General features: G+C 42.6%; 1 protein-coding gene across 1 annotated transcript; it reads right to left on the bottom strand.

The window, feature by feature from the left end:
- Positions 1-1077: 1077 nt before the first annotated feature.
- LOC309436420 (phthioceranic/hydroxyphthioceranic acid synthase-like) lies at positions 1078-18764 on the bottom strand. The gene is made up of 7 exons (XM_082045584.1): positions 18653-18764; positions 13083-13151; positions 11292-11445; positions 9740-9900; positions 7954-8157; positions 7669-7850; positions 1078-7382 (listed from the first exon to the last, which is right to left on the bottom strand). Exons 2-7 carry the CDS (start codon positions 13141-13143, stop codon positions 1824-1826), a joined length of 6321 nt encoding a protein of 2106 aa, XP_081901710.1. The 5' UTR covers positions 13144-13151; positions 18653-18764; the 3' UTR covers positions 1078-1823.
- Between the last annotated feature and the right edge of the window lie 1958 nt (positions 18765-20722).

Genomic DNA, 20722 nt, shown 5'->3' with positions numbered 1-20722 from the left:
ATTTAAAATCCTCCCTGTGCATTTCTGCATGTGCGTATGTATATATACACATGTAGACTTAACTGCTTCTCATTTCATTACCATGCTTCTCTCCAAAACATTTGGGCAAGGCCACAGGGGTCTCTGCCCATAAAGAACCATAAACTCAGAATGATTCAGGCTGTAAGCAACACGGCTGAAGTGGTTGGGAACAACCAGCATGTACTTTCCAAAGGGAAAAGGTGCCTGTCCACGCTGATTGCCCTGAAGAAGGAAAAGACTGGTTCTGCGGATGAGGAGAGAGAAAAAATGTTATTCAACCTGATTCCATCAAGGCTTTCAGTACATTTTCCCAATGTATCCTTGTAGTCAAACTGATGTGAAAGAGATTGGAAAAGAGGAGTATAAGCTGGGTGGAGTATTCACTGGACTGCCAGGCCCAAAGGGTGATATCAGCAGCGCAAAGTCCATCTGGCAGAGAGTTATTAGCAGCATCCTCCAGGCTCTTTATTAACAGCCCAGCTGACAGGACAGAGTCCTCCCCCAGCAAATTCATGGAGGACACCAAGTTAGGTGACAGAATCTGGCATAATGCTAGAGTTGGGTTACGGCTGGACTCGATGATCGTAAGGGTCTCTTCCAACCAAAATGATTCTACAGTTCTATGATTTCAGGGGGATCTCATAGCCCATGGATACTCCACGCACCGAACAATACTACCAGAGCTACAAGGGACACCTCAGGGTGGATGATAATTAGGTATAAAAGGGGGAAACAATACAGGACCCTGTTCCCACATTAAGAGACTATAAACAAAGTTTTCTTCAGTGTTTTGGGGGAAAAGTCTATATTTTATCACTGGGGTAAAATAAAGGTGGATAGGATAAGGAAAATTTAAACCGCGAGAGCAGATGAGGGGAAAAAAAATTAAAACAAGACAAAGATACACTTTAAGTTTTGCTTTTTAAACTTTTTTATGATTCTTGATTATTTGGATCTCATAAAAGATGGTTAATTAATAAAGAAAAACAGTTGTTTACTAGATGCTTTGCAGTTGATAATTTTTTAGCATTTTTGAAGACAGAAGGAAAAAATTGTTTCATGTTTTGAGAGGAAACCTTTGAAATTCACAATATCTTGAAGTCTTTCAAAAGGACACATATTTATACACATTTGATAATATTCAAAAAAAGAATCATACATTAAGAATATAAAAATGAAAAAAACATTATAAACTTATGCTGCTTTACATGTACATTCATCAGTCAGAAATGCAAGCACACCATTTTCTTCAAGAATTTAATACAGTTTAAAAAATGCGATGTACATTGAACATAAAAATTTACCAAATTACACTGTATATGTATTAACCTACCTAATTCCAGATTAAAATACTGAAAAATGAAAGTAAAAATATTGAAAGTAACAAGTCAAACAACTGACTGAAATTAAAACAGCTAGAACAATGGCAGAAGAACCTGGTGTGGGTTTTTCTGTGTCGACAAATAAGAATGCTTTCAGCATCACCAGGTGACCTACCCTGTCTGCAATGACCTGTTCTGAGATACTACGAGGTGTCCAGGTGTCTTCAAAGTTCTGCAGTTCCTCAATAAGAACTCCTATTAGGTTGGACATTAGGAAAAGATTCTTCATGCAGAGGGTGCTGGAGCACTGGAACAGGCTCCCCAGGGAGGTGCCACGGCCCCAAACCTGACAGTATTCAAGAAGCATTTGGACAAAGCCCTCAGACACATGGTGTGAACTGTGGGGTTGTCACATGCAGGGACAAGAGTTGGACTCGATGATCCTTGTGGGTCTCTTCCAACTCAGGACATTCTATGATTTTAGAGCCAGCTCCCATTTTCTGCACTTTCAACCACATCATTTTTTTCCTCAACTATTCCATTTGCATTGCTTTTCTCTTCTAGAAGAACTACTAAACTTGACAGAGTTGCGTGAGGATCAAGCAGTTTAAGAAGAGGTATGTCCACCTTCCTCTCTTGAAAGACACGGTTCTGAATTGTCATAGCTAACATAGAGTCTACGCCCAATGATGAAAGTGGTGTATTCATGGTTAGTTCATCTGGGCTCAGTCCAGTGAGGTCACTCACCAGTGAGGTAATATAGTCTTCAGATTTGATTAAGGCAGTATCCTGGACCTGAGTTTCCTCAAAGGTTTCAAGCTTGTTCCTGAATTCTTCAGACATAAGTGACTGGAAGCGACTTTTGAGTGAAATAATACGAGCAAAAACATGATATAATAAAGCTTCAAAGTTTAATTTGACGACAGCTTGCTGTGGGTTATTTGTAAGTAAGCTCTTCCTCAGATAATCATGAATTTCATGCACTTGCAGAATGTCTATGCCCTTGGATTCCAGAATGTTCTGAATATGGTTTTGATTGAGCAGTATACCGAGGTTCAAAGCACCCCAGTTAATGGATTGGCCAGACAGCCCACAGTTCCTCCTGTAGAGGCAGAAGACATCCAAGAAGGAGTTTGCAGCTGCATAGTTTGCTTGGGTAGAATTTCCCAGAAAGGAAGTAACAGAGGAGTAGCACACAAAGTAGTCAAGCTCCTGGCCTCTGGTAGCCCAATGAAGATTTAGGGTCCCTGCTACTTTTGGGTTCAGCACTTTCTGAAAGTCAGCCAAGTTCAGAACTTCAAGATGGCCATCGTGTAAAACAACAGCACTTTGAAACACACCTTTGACTGGGCTCCCTGCAAAGATGTTCGTGATGGACTGGAAAGCTTTCTCAACGTCCCTGGTTGAGGTAACATCACACTGCACAAACACTACTTTGCTCCCTTTATACTGCTGCTGCAAAGCATCCATCTCTTCTTGCTTCTCATGGCTTGGAATTTTCCTGGAGAGTATTGCAATACCCCCTCCTCCATTCTCAGCTATGAATTTCACTGTTTCAAAGCCAAGTCCAGTGAGCCCCCCGACTACTATGTAAACAGCATTCTGCTTGAACAATTTCTTCTGGGATTCGTACAACGGTATATCTGAAAGCACAGTGATGTCCTTCTGCCTTCTCAGTACAGCAAGTGGGACGGATTTGCAGGTAAAATAGGACATGACCGAGTTCATTCTTTCAAAGTTCTCAGTCTGCTGAAAAACAGAACCTGATAGATGTCTAAACCGTTTCATATCCATGGACCTGATCCACGCATGCACAGTCTTTTGCAATTCCTTTAGAGATGCTTTCTGGAAAATGCTGGTAAGTGTAAGGATATGAAAGCTGATATTTTCATGATCAATGTCGCTGACATTCTGGATACATTCAGACTGGCGACTGCCACACACTATCACCACATCTTTAAGAAAGTACATGTGGGCAAGGTCCTCCTGAGACAGTCTGCTTACTGGAGGAAGAACAACAAGGGCATTGCATGATTTTATATACTGGAGCTTATCAGGAGTGGGCCTTGCAAGTACTGTTCTCCAGCCCATCTCTTCTGCTGCCGCAGAAAGAACATGGCACAAAACTGATGATGGTTCTGTAGAAATAATACCCAGTGTTCTGCCAGGTTGTCCCTTGGGTAACCTCTGATTTAAGATTTCCCACACAATGATAAAGTATGACATACAGGGGACATTCTGAAAGCATGGGAATTTCTTTACATTGAAGCAAGCTGTTCCTGGAATCCGAACTCTGGATGACGCAGCGGCTGGATAACATGAAACCACGTGATCTCCCACTTTAACTTTCTTCACATCAATGCCTGTTGCTGTTACCGTGCCACTGAAATCAAGAGCTAAAAGTCTGTGTTTGTCTACTGCTTGTGTATTCCAATACAGTGTATTGCCAAAATTATGACTAGAAACACTGATGGGAAAATAATCTTCTGAGTGGAGACATATTTTATCCAGTTGAATTTCAACACTCCACTTGTCAAGCTGAGTAGCAGGGCTGGTGGACAATTCAGCAGACAAATCTTTTGCTGTGTACGGATCAGAAGTGTGCAAAGTGAATGTTTCCGACTTCTGGAGAGATCTTACACGTTGGCTGTGGTCCGAATCTACAAAAGGTGTGCGTCTGATTTCAGCCACGTAAGTTCTTCCTTGGCTGATGCAAACTTCTGGATAGTCCACAACTTTGTACTTGACAAGAACATCTGCTAGCACTGAGATATCCAGGGAACTGGAGGAGCTGAGGTCAATCATCTGAAATGTGACATCTGGAACTTCAACAACACAAGTTCTGGTCATGCCATGCAACGCAAACCCACAGTTAATGTGGTCTACATGTCTTTCTGTTGTTCTGTAGGTGATAACTCTGACTAAACAGCGGGACGCTTTCTCTCTTAATGCCACAATAACTTGGCGATAGGCTTCACAACACTTTGCCAATTGGTCTACCACTTTGCTTGGGAAATCTCCATTTAACTTTTGAATTCCCCACAAAAACAGAATTTCATCATAATCCTCAACATCTGCTCTCATCTTATTCTGTGCATGGCCTTCCAATAGGGCTTCCCAGTCTTCATACATAACATATCTTGAATCAGGATGCAAATATTTTTTGAGCTGTTCAGCTATCCCAAATTTGTCAGCAAACACTAGGACTCTGGGCATAGCCCCCAGATGTCCAGTCATCTGTGAAAGAGACACTTCTTTCCACTTGTTTTCAAACATGAACTCATTCTCCCTGGAAGATTCTTGTTTTGTGAAAATTATGGCAACACGCTTGAGTTCAGCCAAAACAGACCCGTGTTTGTCCATAAAGCATCCACAGACCTCTAGGTAGTTCCCAATGGATTTGCTTGTTCTCATGTATATCATCATTTCTTCCTCCAGTGGACGGAGCACCACCAGGCTGCCGATCCCTGAAGGAAACCCTGCTCTGGACTGGAATGTCCTTGAGGTCATGAAAGCAGTCATTTGCAGAAAACAGTCGAGCAGCACTGGATGGATATGGTAACTGTACATCTCTTTGATGGTCTCCTTGTTCACCTTTATGCTTGTTATAGCTTCCTTTAGTTCCTGGCAATAATGCACATCACTGAGCTGCCTGAATATGGAGCCATACTGAAAGCCAACACGAGACAGTGCTTCATAAACCGCCTCTCTGCTAACCACTGACCTGCATCTTCGATAGATATCTTGGCAGGAGATGCTGCGTTCTTCCACCACAGCTTCAGGCCCCTTTGTAACTTGGCCTGCAGCATAAACTGCATTGGAGGAAGAGAGTATCTCAAAGGCTGTCACTGCTTTTTGCGGACTCAGCTTGATTCTCAGGACTTGGGAATTCTCCGTGAGAACACACGGTGCGGAAAAACTGATACTCATCCGGCAAGCACTCAGAGGCACTCTAGGTCTTGAGCTGCTCATCACAGAGGCCAGACCAAGCTCCACATAAAAAGCACCAGGGACTAAAGCCACACCGTTGTTCTTGTGCTCGTATAAGTATGATGTCGTGTCCTGAGACAGCAGGCAGCCAAACTCCGTGTTGTCACTGTTTATGTCATAAATCAAAGGATGACTGCAGCTGACACCTCTTTGGTTTGCTTGTTGGTGGATATCCAGACAGGCCATGAGTTTTTTGCGATCAAATTGATACCGTGGAATGGCCACTGGAACACTTTGATACCCATTATAAAAGTGCTGCCAGTTGGGATTGTATCCAAGTTCAAACAGATCTCCTACCAGTGTGAAGAGTGTCTGATACTCTGCATCAGTTTGCAAAGAGGAGAACACTTTGGTGCCTTTTCCTAGAGTTTCCATTATGCTTCGTTGCAATGCTCGGTGAGGACTTATTTCCACAAAAAACACATTTTCCCTGTCTCTAGCTGCTGTTTTGATGGCTTGAGAGAAAGCAACAGGCTCACGAGTATGCCGAGCCCAGAATTTGCCCTGAGAATAGTCATTTTCAGAAGCAGCCACCCCAGTCAGAGTTGAAACCACTTCAATTTCCCCCTTCTGTTTCTCTAAAGGATGTATGTTGTCTTCCAACTCCCCAAGTATCATATCCATGCTGGGGCTGTGGTATGCAACTGGAACATTTAAAACATGAAGAAAGATGTTTCTCTGGCTGAAAACTTGAGCTAAATCTCTCTGCACAGCATCCACAGAGTCTGAATTTCCCGACAAGGTGCAGGAAACTGGGCTGTTGAAAGCTGCAATGCACACCTTTCCTGAGTAGCGATGCAAATGTTCAGCGATCTCTTGAACGGGGATGTTTCCAACCACCAACATTCTCCCGCCGGCAGTCTTCGCCTGCAGCCTGCTCCGGTGATAAACCACTTTGACTGCATCTGCCAGGGACAGGTACCCAGCAAAATGGGCAGCAGCAACCTCCCCTACCGAGTGGCCAACAACAGCAACTGGTTTAATGCCCCAGTATTTCAGAAGGGCAGCTACGGCAACTTGCAGGGTAAAAAGCAAAGGCTGGGAAAGCTCTGCATTCAACAAATCCTTTGGGCTGTGACCTTTTGCTGGCAGGAGGCTGATGGGAGCGTGTTTCTGAAAAAGCGCTTCTATTTCCTTACACTTGTCTCTGAACACTGGCTCTGAGCTCAGCAGTACCTCACTGAAGTCCTTCAGCGTTACGCCGTTGCCACAGAACACAAACACCAGCTGTGGTTCTGCCTTTGACATGGCAAGTTCAGTGCTCGCTGCCGACATAATCTGTTGCTGCAAGTGTCGCAGAGAGTTTGTGACAAATGCTTTTCGGTACCTGCAGTTGGCATGGCTTCTTCTGCAGGCGGACGTATAGGCCAGGCTGGGGAGAGTTATAGAGTTTCTTGTGCTCAGCTGGTCAGCTGTATCGGCCATTGTCATATGAAGGGACTTACTTGATGCTGCTGACAGCACAACTAATTCAAGGGGCCTCTTAAAGGCAGGAAGAGGCTCTGGCTGCTTAACCTGCCTGACTACGATATGCGCATTGGTTCCTCCAAAGCCAAAGCAGTTGATGCCAGCTACTCTTCCATACTCACTGGATTCTTCCCAGGGCTCTACAGTTGTGGGAACTGCGAGATTTAATTTCTCTGTATCGATGCTGCTCATCTCCTTTGAGTAATGCAAGGATGGCACAATCTTTCCATGGTGCATCATCAGAAGCACTTTGATTAACCCTGCTGCTCCAGCAGCTGACTCCGTGTGGCCAATATTTCCCTTCACTGAACCAATTTTCAGAACGGAAACTTGTGAAGACCTGTTTTTACCAATGACGCTACCTAGGCTTTCAGCTTCGGTAGGGTCTCCAGCGGCAGTTCCTGTACCGTGTGCTTCAACGTACTGCACAACTGAGGGATCAACATCAGTTTCATAAATACTGCGCAGTAACTTCTCTTGCTCTGTTCGAGACGGTCTTGTGATTGGAGTAATGGACCTACCGTTCTGATTTACTGCACTGATGTGTATAACACCCCAGATTTTGCAATAGTCTTCCTTTGCCTGTTTCATAAAAAGGTAAAATTATCTTTAGTAACCTGATGCTTTTTCTGTATAGGAGAAAACAAAGCAACAATACGCAGAACAAGACTGACTATAATGCTAACTTTTAAATGCGTGATCCCTTTCTCATGCTAGGAGAAGTGCATCAATGCTTAATGCTTAACAAACGCTTTGTTCATGTTAAACTTGAACTGGAAAATTATTTCGGGAGTAATTATTAGAACTGGAGACACCAATTCAGGCCAGCAACCAGTCTCACTTTAGGCTGCCTCACAAGCAATCTTACCTTTTTCAGTGGTTTGAGGAAAACAACACCACAACCTTCTCCCCTTCCATAGCCATCTGCCTTTTTGGAGAAGGGTTTGCTTATTCCCTCTGGAGAGATCATTTTTGCTTTAGTGAGAGACACAAAGGTGCGCGGATCTATTATGCAGTTCACTCCACCACAGATTGCTGCCTCACAGTCTCCTGGAGTGAAATAGAAATATCCTCATGCTGAGATGTCCAAGATGATAAACAGAAACAGTACCAATCCTTATTTCTTTCTGCAGCATCTCTTCAGTCCCATTACCTGATTTAATTGCTCGCCAGGCATAGTGCAGGGCAAAAAGAAAAGACGAACACGCCGTGTCAATAGCCAGTGATGGTCCAGTCAGATTAAAGGTGAACGAGACCCTGTTAGCAGCAATGCTCATGGCTGTTCCGGTACCATCATAATGATTTATTTCACTTACTGCTCTGCTTGTTACGATTTCATAGTCTCGATTCATAAGACCTGTAAAAATATCAAATACGTGTCACATGAACCCGAGCAAAAAAGGGATGTACAGCTCTGAAGGTGCCAGCATGCAACCCTTGAAATTTCTACCTGCACAGTAAATGACAGACCTTTCCCAATGGCTGAGCTCACTGTATGATGCAGTTAAGCTCTGTGTAGCCTGCTTAGACCCCTGTATCTCAGTCTGAGAGTAGTTGTTTTGGTTCGCTATGGGAATATGTATTAAGAAGCTGTAATGAGAATAGCAGGGATATAAATGTAGAGGACATTACCTTCAATTCCTCAGCTGTTCCAAGTTAAAGGCCACAGCACAAACCACATCCAATGCTTTTTATTTATCTTTGGTTTGGTCACTGTGATCCAGTAAGACAGAAATAGAAAAGAATAACGGGGTCTGTGAGAGGAGTTGCGTCCTCTTTCTGAGAACACATGCTTGAAATACAGTGGATACCCAAGTCCATGGGCGTGTGTGATAAATGCAGTACATCTACTTGGAAATCAAGGAATAGCCTGATCTGTGAAAGAGGAGCATGACTCAGACTAGAAGTTATTCTAAAGAGTTTACAACTCCTCTTTAAAGAGACAATTACACCTGCAAATGTGCTGTTACTTTACCTCCTTGGCAAAATAGAGTGGCATGGCATGGCATGGCATGGCATGGCATGGCATGGTGTGGCATGGCATGGCATGGCGTGGCACGGCATAGAATGGAATGGAATGGAATGGAATGGAATGGAATGGAATGGAATGGAATGGAATGGAATGGAATAGAATAGTTCAGTTAGAAGGGACCTACAATGATCCAACTGCCTGACTAATTCAGGGCTCACCAAAAGTTGAAGCACATTATTAAGGTCATTGTCCAAGCGTTTCTTAAACAATGACATGCGTGGGGTATCAACCACATCTCTAGGGAACCTGTTGCAGTGTTTAACCACTCCTTCTATAAATATTAATAAATGCTTCTTGGCATCGAGTCTGAACCTCCCCTGGCGCAGCTTTGAACCATTCCCACATGTCCTGTCACCTCCCTCCCCTCTTTCTCTCCTCAGGAAGCTGTAGAGAGCAAAGTTCACCCCTCAGCCTCCGTCTCTCCAAACTCAACAGACCCAGAGACCTCAGGACATCCCTGTCACCAGCTTTGTTGACCTCCTCCGGATGCCTCCTTTTAAATTGAGGGGCCCAGAGCTGCACACAGTGCCTTGGCAGCCAACTAATATCTGCATGAGGATTTCTGCCACTTTAAAAGGATCTGAACCCTCACAACACCTTAACCAATGTTATACCAGAAAACAGTACATTGGACGAAAGTGTAGGCCTGGCTTGAAGTATCATTCCTTGGAAGGGTTGCAGAAGGTAGACAGTTTAACTGTTTCCTGCTTCATCTTCAGTGACTGAAGACACTAAGATATGTGAATCATTTAATGAACTCCTAGAGCAGCAAAAAAATAACCTGTAGTGCCATAGCACAGCAGCCTTAGACCTCCAGTGCTAGATAGGTACATAAAGTTCATGAGGGAGTGCTTCAGCTTTTGTGAGGTTGAAGTGTCCTTTCTTTACCGTGAAATCTTCATCTTACCAATAAAAACACCTGTTTTGGTGCCACTGACAGCTTCTACAGGGACTCCTGCATCCTCCAGGGCTTTGTATGTGCATTCTATCAGTAACTTCTGTTGCGGATCCATACGTTCAGCTTCTGTATTATTAATCCCAAACAGGTGGTTGTCAAATGCATTAAACCTAAAACACACAGACCAGAAAATTGTACAACATATATACAACATGCATTTACTTCTAGACTCAAAGTACACCATTTTTTTGCAATTTCATTAAAAGCAGAGCAGAAACTGATGCTTAGGCCTCAGTTGCCATTTATGAAATTCAGAATCAAGAGGTTATAGGCCAAAGATGTTTTATGTTCCACCACAAAGTATGTATGCTTACAATTATTCTGCATTTCAGAGTTATAAGCCCACTCCTAGAATCTTGTATTCACATGGCTATTCCACTAGTACCAACAGGACTCCGCAGATTATGAAAATTTGCCTTCTAAGTTATTTTAAGGCTGTATGGGCCAATGGCTTTACAGTTTAAAATCGTTAAATGGAGCATAGCTCAGAGACTTTACAGAGACACCCATACTTTTCTAGTAATAAATTTAAAATATTTAATGTGTGTGTTTGTCTTTAAAAAAATCTTCACAGTATGTCCACGGTTACAAATGACCCAGTCCAGGCTTAATCTTGTATCCCAAGATCAGATTTTTATGCCCTTCTGTCATTTCTTGATTTCAGTAGAGAATTCAATATCTAAAATGGGACTAATCACTGAAGCAATTCTGGGTCCTACGATTCAGACCTGCTACGTATTAATCTCAGGGGATAATAAGATTGCTTCTGTGCATTTGAACTTGTCATCTGAATAAAGGTCTACAGCCTGAGGAATTATGGTGAATGTGGACTTCAAATAAAAGACACCTATGTTGATCTTACCGTAATATGCTAGTCTTAGAATTGTGATTTGCATTAATGACAGCCCCATACAGCTGTACTCATATCTCCCATATCCCATATCTTCGCCTGATGCTTGTGCATACATAATCTGTCATATTATAAAAGAGTGACTCAGAATAAATAAAATGTTTATTATTTAAAGGCATGGGAGTATAAGCCTAGAGAAAAGCAAAATTACCGTGAAATTAGGAATAGTTAAGTTTTACAAGCACACCTAACACTTAAATTATGCATAAGATCCCCTTCCTGACTTTCTAGCAAAACCTGACCTCCCTACTTTGTCTCTAAATTGTCACACCAGCACGTGAATTAGAGCTACTTGTTTTCTCAGCCCATGGTGTGTATGTACATACTAGTTTGATTATGTAATCGAAGGTCGTATGTGTTCTCAGACATGTACATATGTGCTTAACATGGCCTGTGACTAAAATTGCTCATCGATGTCACACACCAGAAATTCCCGCAGTTTGACAACTGCGTGTTCATCATGCAACATAACGAAAGCCGGTTCCTTGGTCCCATTTATAAGCTCTCCCTTTGGCTTGCACCCTCTGAAAGACTGGACACACTGGTCTAAGCACAAAAAGAATCAGCGGCACAGCAGAGTATTGGACTCACTCATCGAGAAGAGCAGCTCGTGTTGTACATATTTTTCCTGGCTTGTTATCATCTGGATCATACCACTCCTTGGCATTAAATCTCTCAGGGGGGATTTCTACTGTGCAGTTTTTGCCTTCCTCCAGGACTTTCCAGAAATTGTCAATTCCATCGCCTGTTGTACAAAGGTTTCAAGTAGATTAAATTATATGCTCCCCCTCCCCATGCTGAATCAGAAACACACAGTTACAAGAAACTCCCATGTATAAATCTAGGTTGCAAAAGGAGAATCACCAGAGAAAGAAAAGATCATTCTTTGGTAAGAGGAAAATGGAAAGGCATGATTGATCCCCTCGCTGCTTGCCTAAAAGCAAAGGAACAGATACGATGAGGTCTTTCTGTACCTGTACAGCACCACTTCTCAGGCAGCTCCACTGGCTGCAACAGGTCAGCTCTGCATATTCGGTCTTGAAGACAGACGGAGCTTACAAATACCAGGAGAATGTCAGAGGCATTGTCCTTTGTCCCTAACACTAAAAGGACATCTAAATCAAAAATAAAGCTATGTCTATATTCTCTGCTGACACAGTGCAACAGCTCACCACTGGAATGTCAGGGTCGTTGTCCTTGCTGGTTGAGATCCAGAGCTCCAGCTCCAAGAAGTGACAACATGTCTATGCCCTCTTCTTAGCCCTGAAAGCAACTAACATGGCATCCACAAGCGGCCCACATTCCTCCAACACATGGCTTGCACCAAATCAGTGTTCAATGCTCTGGCATGAGCCTGCTGCTACATACTTACTAGCACTTCACCACATTCAGAACCATCCATGTTTGCTCAGTTAGCTGTGGGCCACACAGCTATCGCTGTGACACATAAACCTACTGAATCTTGGACTAAATGAAGCCAGGAACTGAAATGTGGCGAGGGTAAGAAAGAACACAAGGAAAGGGAGAGACCAACATGGTCACCTTTAGGGCTGAACACCAACTTCCAAGGACAGAACTGTATTCCACTCCCTGGATTACTTCTGCATTTTTTAAATTGGAATCTACCTAATGTAAAGAGTATGGACAGTATAACAGCAGCAGCCAGAACCTAGAAAGCTCTCACAGCTATCTAAACATCCCCACTCATCTAATCTCAATCAAGCATCTAATCTCAATCAACCATCTAATCTCAAAATATAAAGTTAACCGTCACTTTCATAGGGCCTAATTGTAACTAAGATTGTAAATATGAGGCTGCTGTCTTTTATTATGGCAAGCAATATCTGTTCTTTACTGATGTCGGCTTCTCATCTTGTACAAGTAGCAGTATTTAGGTGTGTATATCAGAGCTGTATTTATTTAGCTCTGCTCTCTTCCGGGAGCTTTCAAGGTGATCACTGCAATAAAGCAGGAAGCTAGCTTTTAGTAAGACTCAACCTATTTATCCTACAAGCAGAGCTGGTGATCTGTCCTGTCCCTAGAGATGCACAGTCCTGCAATCATGCACAATCGTCCAGCCAGTGCATGGGCAGAAAGCTCAAACCGTCCCAGACCCATCCAGTTCATTTGTATGAGTTCCACGTGTGCAGCCCAACGCCCTGCCCACAGCCAGCACCACACGTTTGTCTGTCAGTGCACAAATTGGAACCCATTAGTTACCACCATAGCATGACCTTTTAAAAAGATCCTACAGGTAGCAAGGCAATGAATTCTACGAAAGTTAAAGAGGAATGTGTGGTTTTCCTCCACCTCCCCATGAAGGAGTGACTGTGCTTTTCAACAGTCACTCAGCAGCCTGCTTTGCTGTTACCCAAAACTTACCTCCAGGGAAGTTGCATCCTATTCCCACAATAGCAATTTCATCTCCAGTCTCCATCTTCATCTCCTGGGCTGCACAATACAGATAGAAGTATCAACCAGATGAAAAAGTTATGCATTTATCATTAAATAAATATTAGGTTAAAACATCAACTTCCCACAAATACACACATTTCTTCAAAGCTTGGTTGATCTTGAATGATCTATTGCTGGTTGTGATGAGAAATGACACTCCCACAGGTGGCAGGAGCTGTGCGGTCTTTTTCTTGTTGTCTTGACTTTTAGAGGAAAATTCCTGACTAATTCCTCTGACTCCCTCTGACACTCCTTTTTACTGTCAAGCTCTGCTACTGAGGCCACCAGCTGATCTGCTCTTGAGCCTCTTCCTAGATCAAGCTGGTTTCTCTTCTTGCCTACAGAAGTGAATTGTACATTGACCAAGGCACATGCTCAGCTCTATCATCTTTATCCTATTCATAAAGCAGATCTCCCAGACTCTGAAAATTACCAGCTAAAATCAGACCGTGTAAACAGGCAACAGAAAATCAGGTACCTGAAGGAAGAAAAGATGTGTCTTCCACACACTAGAAAAGTTCTTGGAAGGAAAACCTTATTCCGAACTCTGCTTTACTGGACCCACAGGCTGCTCAGCTTTTGTTTAAATCAGCTTCCTCTGTAGTCAGAGACCACGCCCTACTAATAGGCTGAGTTTCTGGAATTTTTCTGTGAGGTTTCTTACTCAAATACGCATGCTAAAACTAAAGAAGGAAACGAGTCAAGGGATTAGTGGTCTCAAAAGTTCAAAACCACTTCCCAGAAGCAGTAGCTTTTTGACTAAATCAGGTTTTACACCAGGACAAGAGGAAAATCTCCATCTTATCTAACTTTTAACATTTAACAAAACAATAAATTGGAGATATCTTGCCATGAAATAGTCCATAAAAATTTTATGTTCTTAGGAATATGAGTTAAAGGACTCTGTCTTTAAACAACTCAATTCGGTTTGCTCTTAATATCAACAAATCTCAACTAGAGTGTAAAGCCCCATCTGTTTGTTGGAGGCACCATTTATGAAAGCAAAGCACAAACTCCCTATAAACTTAAAACTTGAGTTTCATGTTTGATTCCATAGCTGTATTATTTTACCAAGCAAGAGAGATTAAATATGTGAGCACAAAAAGTCTTGCCACAAGACAAATAGTCCCAAAATACTTCTCAGTCCACTAGGACATTAAAAGCAATATTGACCTTTCTTTCTAAAGACTGGCACCTTCTCAACAGCAAAACAGCAGAATATTCAGAAGTAACATCTAAAGGGATCCAGACCAGCAGTCTCTGCTAGATGCCTTTTTAAACTCTTCCTCATCTTATTTCACCCCAACAACCCAAACTCATCTTCTCGTCTTACTCTGTAATGGAAACAGTGTTGGATGAGCCAGGAGAGATCATATGTGGCTAATGTTTTCCCTTATCGTGGGTCCCACTGTTCCCAAAAAGACAGCAAAAAACCACTGTGCTGAGAAGAAACAAATTTTACTGGCATGGAATAGCTTTATAACCTGCTCAGAAAAGCTCGGATTCTGCTCTCCATTTCATAGTTGTAAATCTCAGTCCCTCACTTTTCTGAATTCTGAGGTCATGGGAGCTATTTAATTATTTCTTTAACTAAATTATCCTACTTCCCTGATGTCATTACTAGGCTGATGCACAAGATGGCTGGCCTGAAGCTGACTTGAGAATCCCCATATTTTACATGTGTCTAAAGAGTCAGTGCTGGTACCATTAACATCCCCTGACAGAGCAGAATGTGGGTTCATCAGGTGAACTAGGAATACACTGTGGAATCTCCATTACATTTTCACAATTACCACCTGAAAGCAGTAAATGTTAAGCCATATCTTGAGGTATTGGTTAGGTATTGGAAAGAATATTGAAATGAATCCTGCACAACTGTAGCCATTCATTTCAATGCAAGCTAAACCAACCTGAACCCCAGTGACCCAAACACAATACGAACATTAGTGCAGGACTAACTAAGAAAGTGCTGTTATTGTCATTGGTTCAAAACTTAAGACTGGTTCACAGTTATTCATGCATTGCCTGGGTGATGATGACTTGCACAAGTTTCATCACAACTGAAGTATATTCATAAACCAAAAGTAAAGCAACGATTGCTCAATCCTTCTGAGCAATGCCAGTACAGAAATAGAAACTAGATACGGAAGCACATGTAGCAATAATGGACTATCATGGACATGGACAACTATTTATAACTGAATTATAAGAAGTTGGTTTGTCATCAAGTTCATTACACATTTCATCTAAATTTAAAGGTTAAAGTCCAAAATAGAAACAACAAAGACCTGTCATATGGGTGGCACTACATTTGCTTTGTTTCCCATGTCATTACAGTGCCCATCTCTGAACCAAACCTTTGGTTTGTTCTAACCAAATCTATATCCAATAATTCCAAAAGGACAAATAAAATATGTGTATATTTCCCCAGGTTTTCAAACCAACCATTACATCTTGCCAAGACTGAGATATAGGAGAAATAGCTATTCATTTGTCTAGTATTCATTATTTCAGTCAAGTTTTTCCTGTCTTCTGGTGGGAGAACATGCATGAGCAAAGTTCCTGTGGAACTGGATTTATTTCAGAGGCAACACAGAGAAAAAGCAACAAAGAAAGTATTTTGAAAGGTTTTTAGTTCCAGGTAGATATTAGGACAAAAATGCTTGTGGGTTCTCTGCTTCCATCAGGACAGAAGAGTTACTATGCAAATCACTAGAAATTGTTTTTTCACTGAAGCAGTGCTCTGCCCAGCTATGAGGTGGTGACACAAATATCTCATTCTGCATTATCGTGAAAAACTAGTAAGAATAGACATTGACTCTTGGGAAAAGTCATATCTCAAAATTAGCTTTGTACATAATGATAATGAATGGATATTTATGTGTCATTGAATGAGGGAGCAGTATTTACCTTTTTCATTATACATCTACGAGGTTTTCCAGTACATTATTATTATTATTATCATCATCATTATCATTATTATTGTTGTTATTGTTATTATCATAATCACTGTTGTTATTGTTATAGCATTGATAATGACAGCAAGCACAGCAGGGCTGTAGGCCAGGAGCTGTACTAACCCACAGGGAGAAAAACAGCCTCACCACAAAGAATAATGTGAGTGACAACCCCTCGTTCTTTGTATCAGTGCTCTGCACTATGAAGACAGTCAGGAGGAAGAAAAGGAAGGGGAAGAGCAGTTTCTGACCTCTAAATTATCTCTCTTGGATTTTTTTTCCACTTTAACAGTAATCTATAACTGCAAAAACAAGCCTTCTGTGTGGCAGTAAATGATGCAAAGCTGCCTGCATGAACTTACTGAGAGCCCAAAACAATAACATTTACAGGCCCTGCCCCTTTCAGTCTAACTGTGGAGAGTCTGGTGCCATTGCTGATGGTTTAAACATGGACAAAAGCAACTATTTTCCTGGTGATCAACAGGTAGAAGAGAAGACATGAGATCATAGTGTGAAGATGTTTGCCTAATCTTCCTAAAATGTGGACAAAAAGGATGAAGCACAAGAGGATTCCTCTTCATTTCCTAGAAATGGAACCTGGAACCTATATGCATTGAATAAACACTGAACCTCGGAGGGTCACTGGGTTATATCAATAGAAATAGTCATACTAGAACAAAAATGACCCTTAAATTAACACAGGTTTGGGGCATCAAATGTAATCTGTTGCTCCAGGTGACAGTAGCCGTCCTACTACATATACTTTCCCCAAGCATATGAAAACAATATTGCTATTAGCAGTGATAATAATACAGAATATGAATATGAAGTATTAGAAACTGAGCAGGAAAACTTAGGAAACTCTTGCATTTTGTCTTATAGATCTGATGTTCCCCAAGTCTTGAAAGAGCAGGATCAGCATCAGTCCTGAACTAAGGATACTGAAACTGAAGACATTATTTCAAAACTGTCAAAAGGAATCACAGAATGGCTGAGGTTGGGAAGGACCTCTGGAGATCCTCTGGTCCAATGCCCTTGCTCAAGCAGGGATACCTAGAGCTCCTTTGCAAGGACCATGGCTGTAGGGCTTTCTAATACCTCTGAGGAGGAAGACTCCACAACCTCCCTTCAGGTATTTATATGCATTGATAAGATACCCCAGGCTTTCTCTTCTCCAGGCTGAACAGTCCCAGCTCTCTCAGATTCCCCCTCTTCAAGAGATGTTCCAGTCCCTTAATCATCTTCATGGTCCTTCACTGGATTCTCTCTCCTGTATGTCCATGTCTCTCTTGCACTGAGGAGCCCAGAACTGGACGCAGCACTGCAGGTGTGTCCTCACCAGTGCTGAGTACAGGGGCAGCATCACCTCCCTCAACCTGCTGGCAATGCTTTATCTAATGTAGCCCAGGACACCACTGGCCTTCTTTGCCATAAAAGCACATTGCTGGCTCATGAACTGGGTTCAACTCATTTAACCTGAGCTACCTACATGTTAGGAACGTAGTCTATGCTAGCCATCTAGCTTTCTTTTTCAAAGGCAACAAACAAAAAGCCTGCAGTGGGAAAATTAGATCAATTTAGATGGTTAAAGTTAGATACATCTACTTTCACAGAATCACAGAATCATAAAATGTACTGAGTTGGAAGGGACCCACAAGGATCATCAAGTCCAACTCCTGTCCCTGCATAGGACAACCCCACAGTTCACACCATGTATCTGAGGGCATTGTCTATCCGCTTCTTGAATACTGTCAGGCTTGGAGACGTGATTGCCTCCCTGGGGAGCCTGTTCCAGTGCTCCACCACCATCTGGGTAAAGAACCTGTTCCTAATGTTCAACCTGAACTTCCCCTGGCACATCTTCCTGCCATTCCCTCGGGTTCTGTCATTGGTCACCAAACAGAAGAGATCAGCGCCTGCCCCTCTTCCTCCTCTTGTGGAGAAGCTGTAGCCACTATGAGGTCTCCTCAGTCTCCTCTTCTCCAGACTGAAAAAACCAAGTGACTTTAGCCACCCCTCTCCAAACCCTTCACCAACTTCGCAGCCCTCTTCTGGGCACTCTCTAGTAGCTTTATCTCCTTTTCATCCTGTGTTGCCCAGACCTGCACACAGTGCTCCAGGTGAGGCTGCACCAGTGCAGAACAGAGCGGGACAATCACCTCCGTGCCCAGCTGGCCATGCTGTGCTGGATGCACCCAGGACACGGTTGCCCTCTTGGCTGCCAGGGATACTGGTGGTTCGTGTTCAACTTGCCATTGCCTCTCTGCAGGGCTGCTCCCCAGCCTTTTGTCCTCCATATCCAAACTGCCGTCCAAACTGCCACACCCTGTTTGCCTGTCACATTCACCATGCCCTGGTCTCTTGCACTCCTGAGGGTCCATTTAAATCTCCCACAGCTGCTCCCGGCAATGCCCCTTCTGTGTCAGCCCCACTTGCAAGATCTGCCGCTGCCCAGCGGGTCTTCCTGCATGTCCATGGGTTTCCCCAGCTTCAGGATCCCGCCGCTTTTCTCCTCAACATGTGCTCAGCCGAGGAACTTACCATACCCACCGCTGCGCTCCTCGATGACTGAGTGTTGCTTTCAGTTTTGCCACATTCAAATCTCCTGCAGTGTCTCCTGGCAGCACCCCCACTGCATCAGCCCTGCTCACGAGGTCTGCCGGCCGCTGCGCTCCTCGGTGAATGATGCATGCAACAGAAGAATAATTTCACTATACCTACTCAATATCCTTTCTTACACATGCAGGGTTGCCATCAATTCTTTTTACCATCCACATAATCTGAGATCTGAAATTAGGTGATTATGTAAAAAGACTACCAGTTTCCTCTTCAGAATCACACACAGCTTCTCAGAAAGACATATCACATCCTGTCAAGATCCCCAGCTTTCTCTGTTCCTGATGTTGCATTTATTTATTTCGAAACATTTCCCTGGCAGTTCTACTATTAAGTAATAGAATCTGATATCAAGGGTTATTTTTTTTTAATAGAACATAACTGTGAATAAATAGGTATACTTAGAAGAAAAACAACCCTTGAACCATTTGGAAAAGCCACATGTAGCCTTCATAGTAAATACCAAAAAATGGATTTTCCTTAATATTCAAGAGCAGATAATTTATTCTTTTCTCCAGCATTAAATTATTGAACAATTAAGATTTTTAATGCAAAATTAAATTGTGTAAATTTAAATCTAGCCTGTAATCAAAACAGTAACAACATAATTACAACAGAAGCTCTCAATTTGACAGTAAACAAATAGTACCTTGAGGCTCAACTAACAGCTCAATCAACTGAAAACTGGTCATGGTTTCACCCCAGCTGGCAACTAAGTGCCATGTAGCTGCTCACTCCACCCTGGTGAGATGGAGGAGAGAATTGGAAGAGTAAAAGAAAACTCATGGGTTGAGATAAAGGCAACCATGGACTTCAGCAGGGCTAACTTTGGCCTCTTTAAGGTCTTGCTTGGAAGAATCCCATGGTTAGGGCTCTAGAAGGTTGGGGGTGAAGAGAGCTGGTTAATATTCAAGCATCACTTCCTCCAAGCTCAAAATCGAGGCATCCCTGTGAGGAAGAAATCAAGGAAAGGGAGTAGGAAGCCAGAGTGGATAAGTAGAGAGCTCCAGTCAAATCTCAGGTGGAGGAAGGATGTTTATGTAATGTGGAAAAAGGGACAGACCACTTGTGAAGAGTATAAAGGGGTTGTTAGAGTATGCAGGGATGCGGTGAGGAAGCCTGAGCTCCACTTGGAATTAAATCTGGCCAGGGATGTCAAGGACAACAACAAGGGCTTCTTCAAGTACATCAGCAGCTAAAAGGAAGATTAGCAAAAACATAGATCCACTGCTGAAAGCAGTGATGGAGGATACAGAGAAGGCAGAGTTACTGAATGCCTTCTTTGCTTCTGTGTTTACTGCTCAGACCAGCCCTCGGGTATCCCAGACCCTAGAGACAGAAGAAAAACTCTGGCAAAAGGAAGACTTTCTCTTGGTTAAGGAGGATCAGGTAAGAGATTGTTTCAGCAAACTGGACACCCACAAATTCATGGGCCCTGATGGGATGCACCCACAAGTCCTGAGAAAATTGGCAGATAATGTTGTTAAGCTACTCTCCATCATATTTGAAAGGTCTTGGAGAACACGAGAGGTGCTTGAGGATGGGAAGAAAGCCAGTGTCACTCCAATCTTCAAAAAGGGCAAGAAGAAAGAAAGCTTTCACAGAAATTGCATCTTCTGGCAATTCATAAGGGTCTTAGTGGAGAGACAACCATATAACTCTGTTTAAATATACATAAGTATTACCAAAGGGATTTTCTATCTGGCCAAATGTGCAGGTTGCTTTGCCAGTCTTGTAGGCAGCAATATCATATTTCACTATTCTAAGAAACTTCACATACGTTCACACACAAGACACACACACACATCCCAAACATAAACCAGCTCATGAATTGAGCCATATGTTACCCAACAGACAGATAACTAATGTCAAATGAATTTAAAAATTCACTTGCAGGATGTCAGATACACCAAGGACACACATTCATATTCACAGTTAAAAAAAAAAACAGTCAGTGAACATATAAGTAGGCATGTAGATAAACACTCCACTGTA

Source organism: Streptopelia decaocto (genome assembly GCF_964273445.1).
Source record: "Streptopelia decaocto genome assembly, chromosome: 2".
NCBI lineage: Eukaryota > Metazoa > Chordata > Aves > Columbiformes > Columbidae > Streptopelia > Streptopelia decaocto.
This window is presented reverse-complemented; position numbering and strand designations above follow the sequence as displayed.

Bases quoted from the DNA above. Each gene is read 5' to 3' on its own strand.
- LOC309436420 (XM_082045584.1), bottom strand. From the start codon at position 13,143: ATGAAGATGGAGACTGGAGATGAAATTGCTATTGTGGGAATAGGATGC. The intron at 8,158-9,739 runs GTAAGATGAAGA...ATATTTTTACAG, and splicing joins CAAAACAGGTGTTTTTATTG to GTCTTATGAATCGAGACTAT. The intron at 7,383-7,668 runs GTAAGATTGCTT...TTTATGAAACAG, and splicing joins TCCTCAAACCACTGAAAAAG to GCAAAGGAAGACTATTGCAA.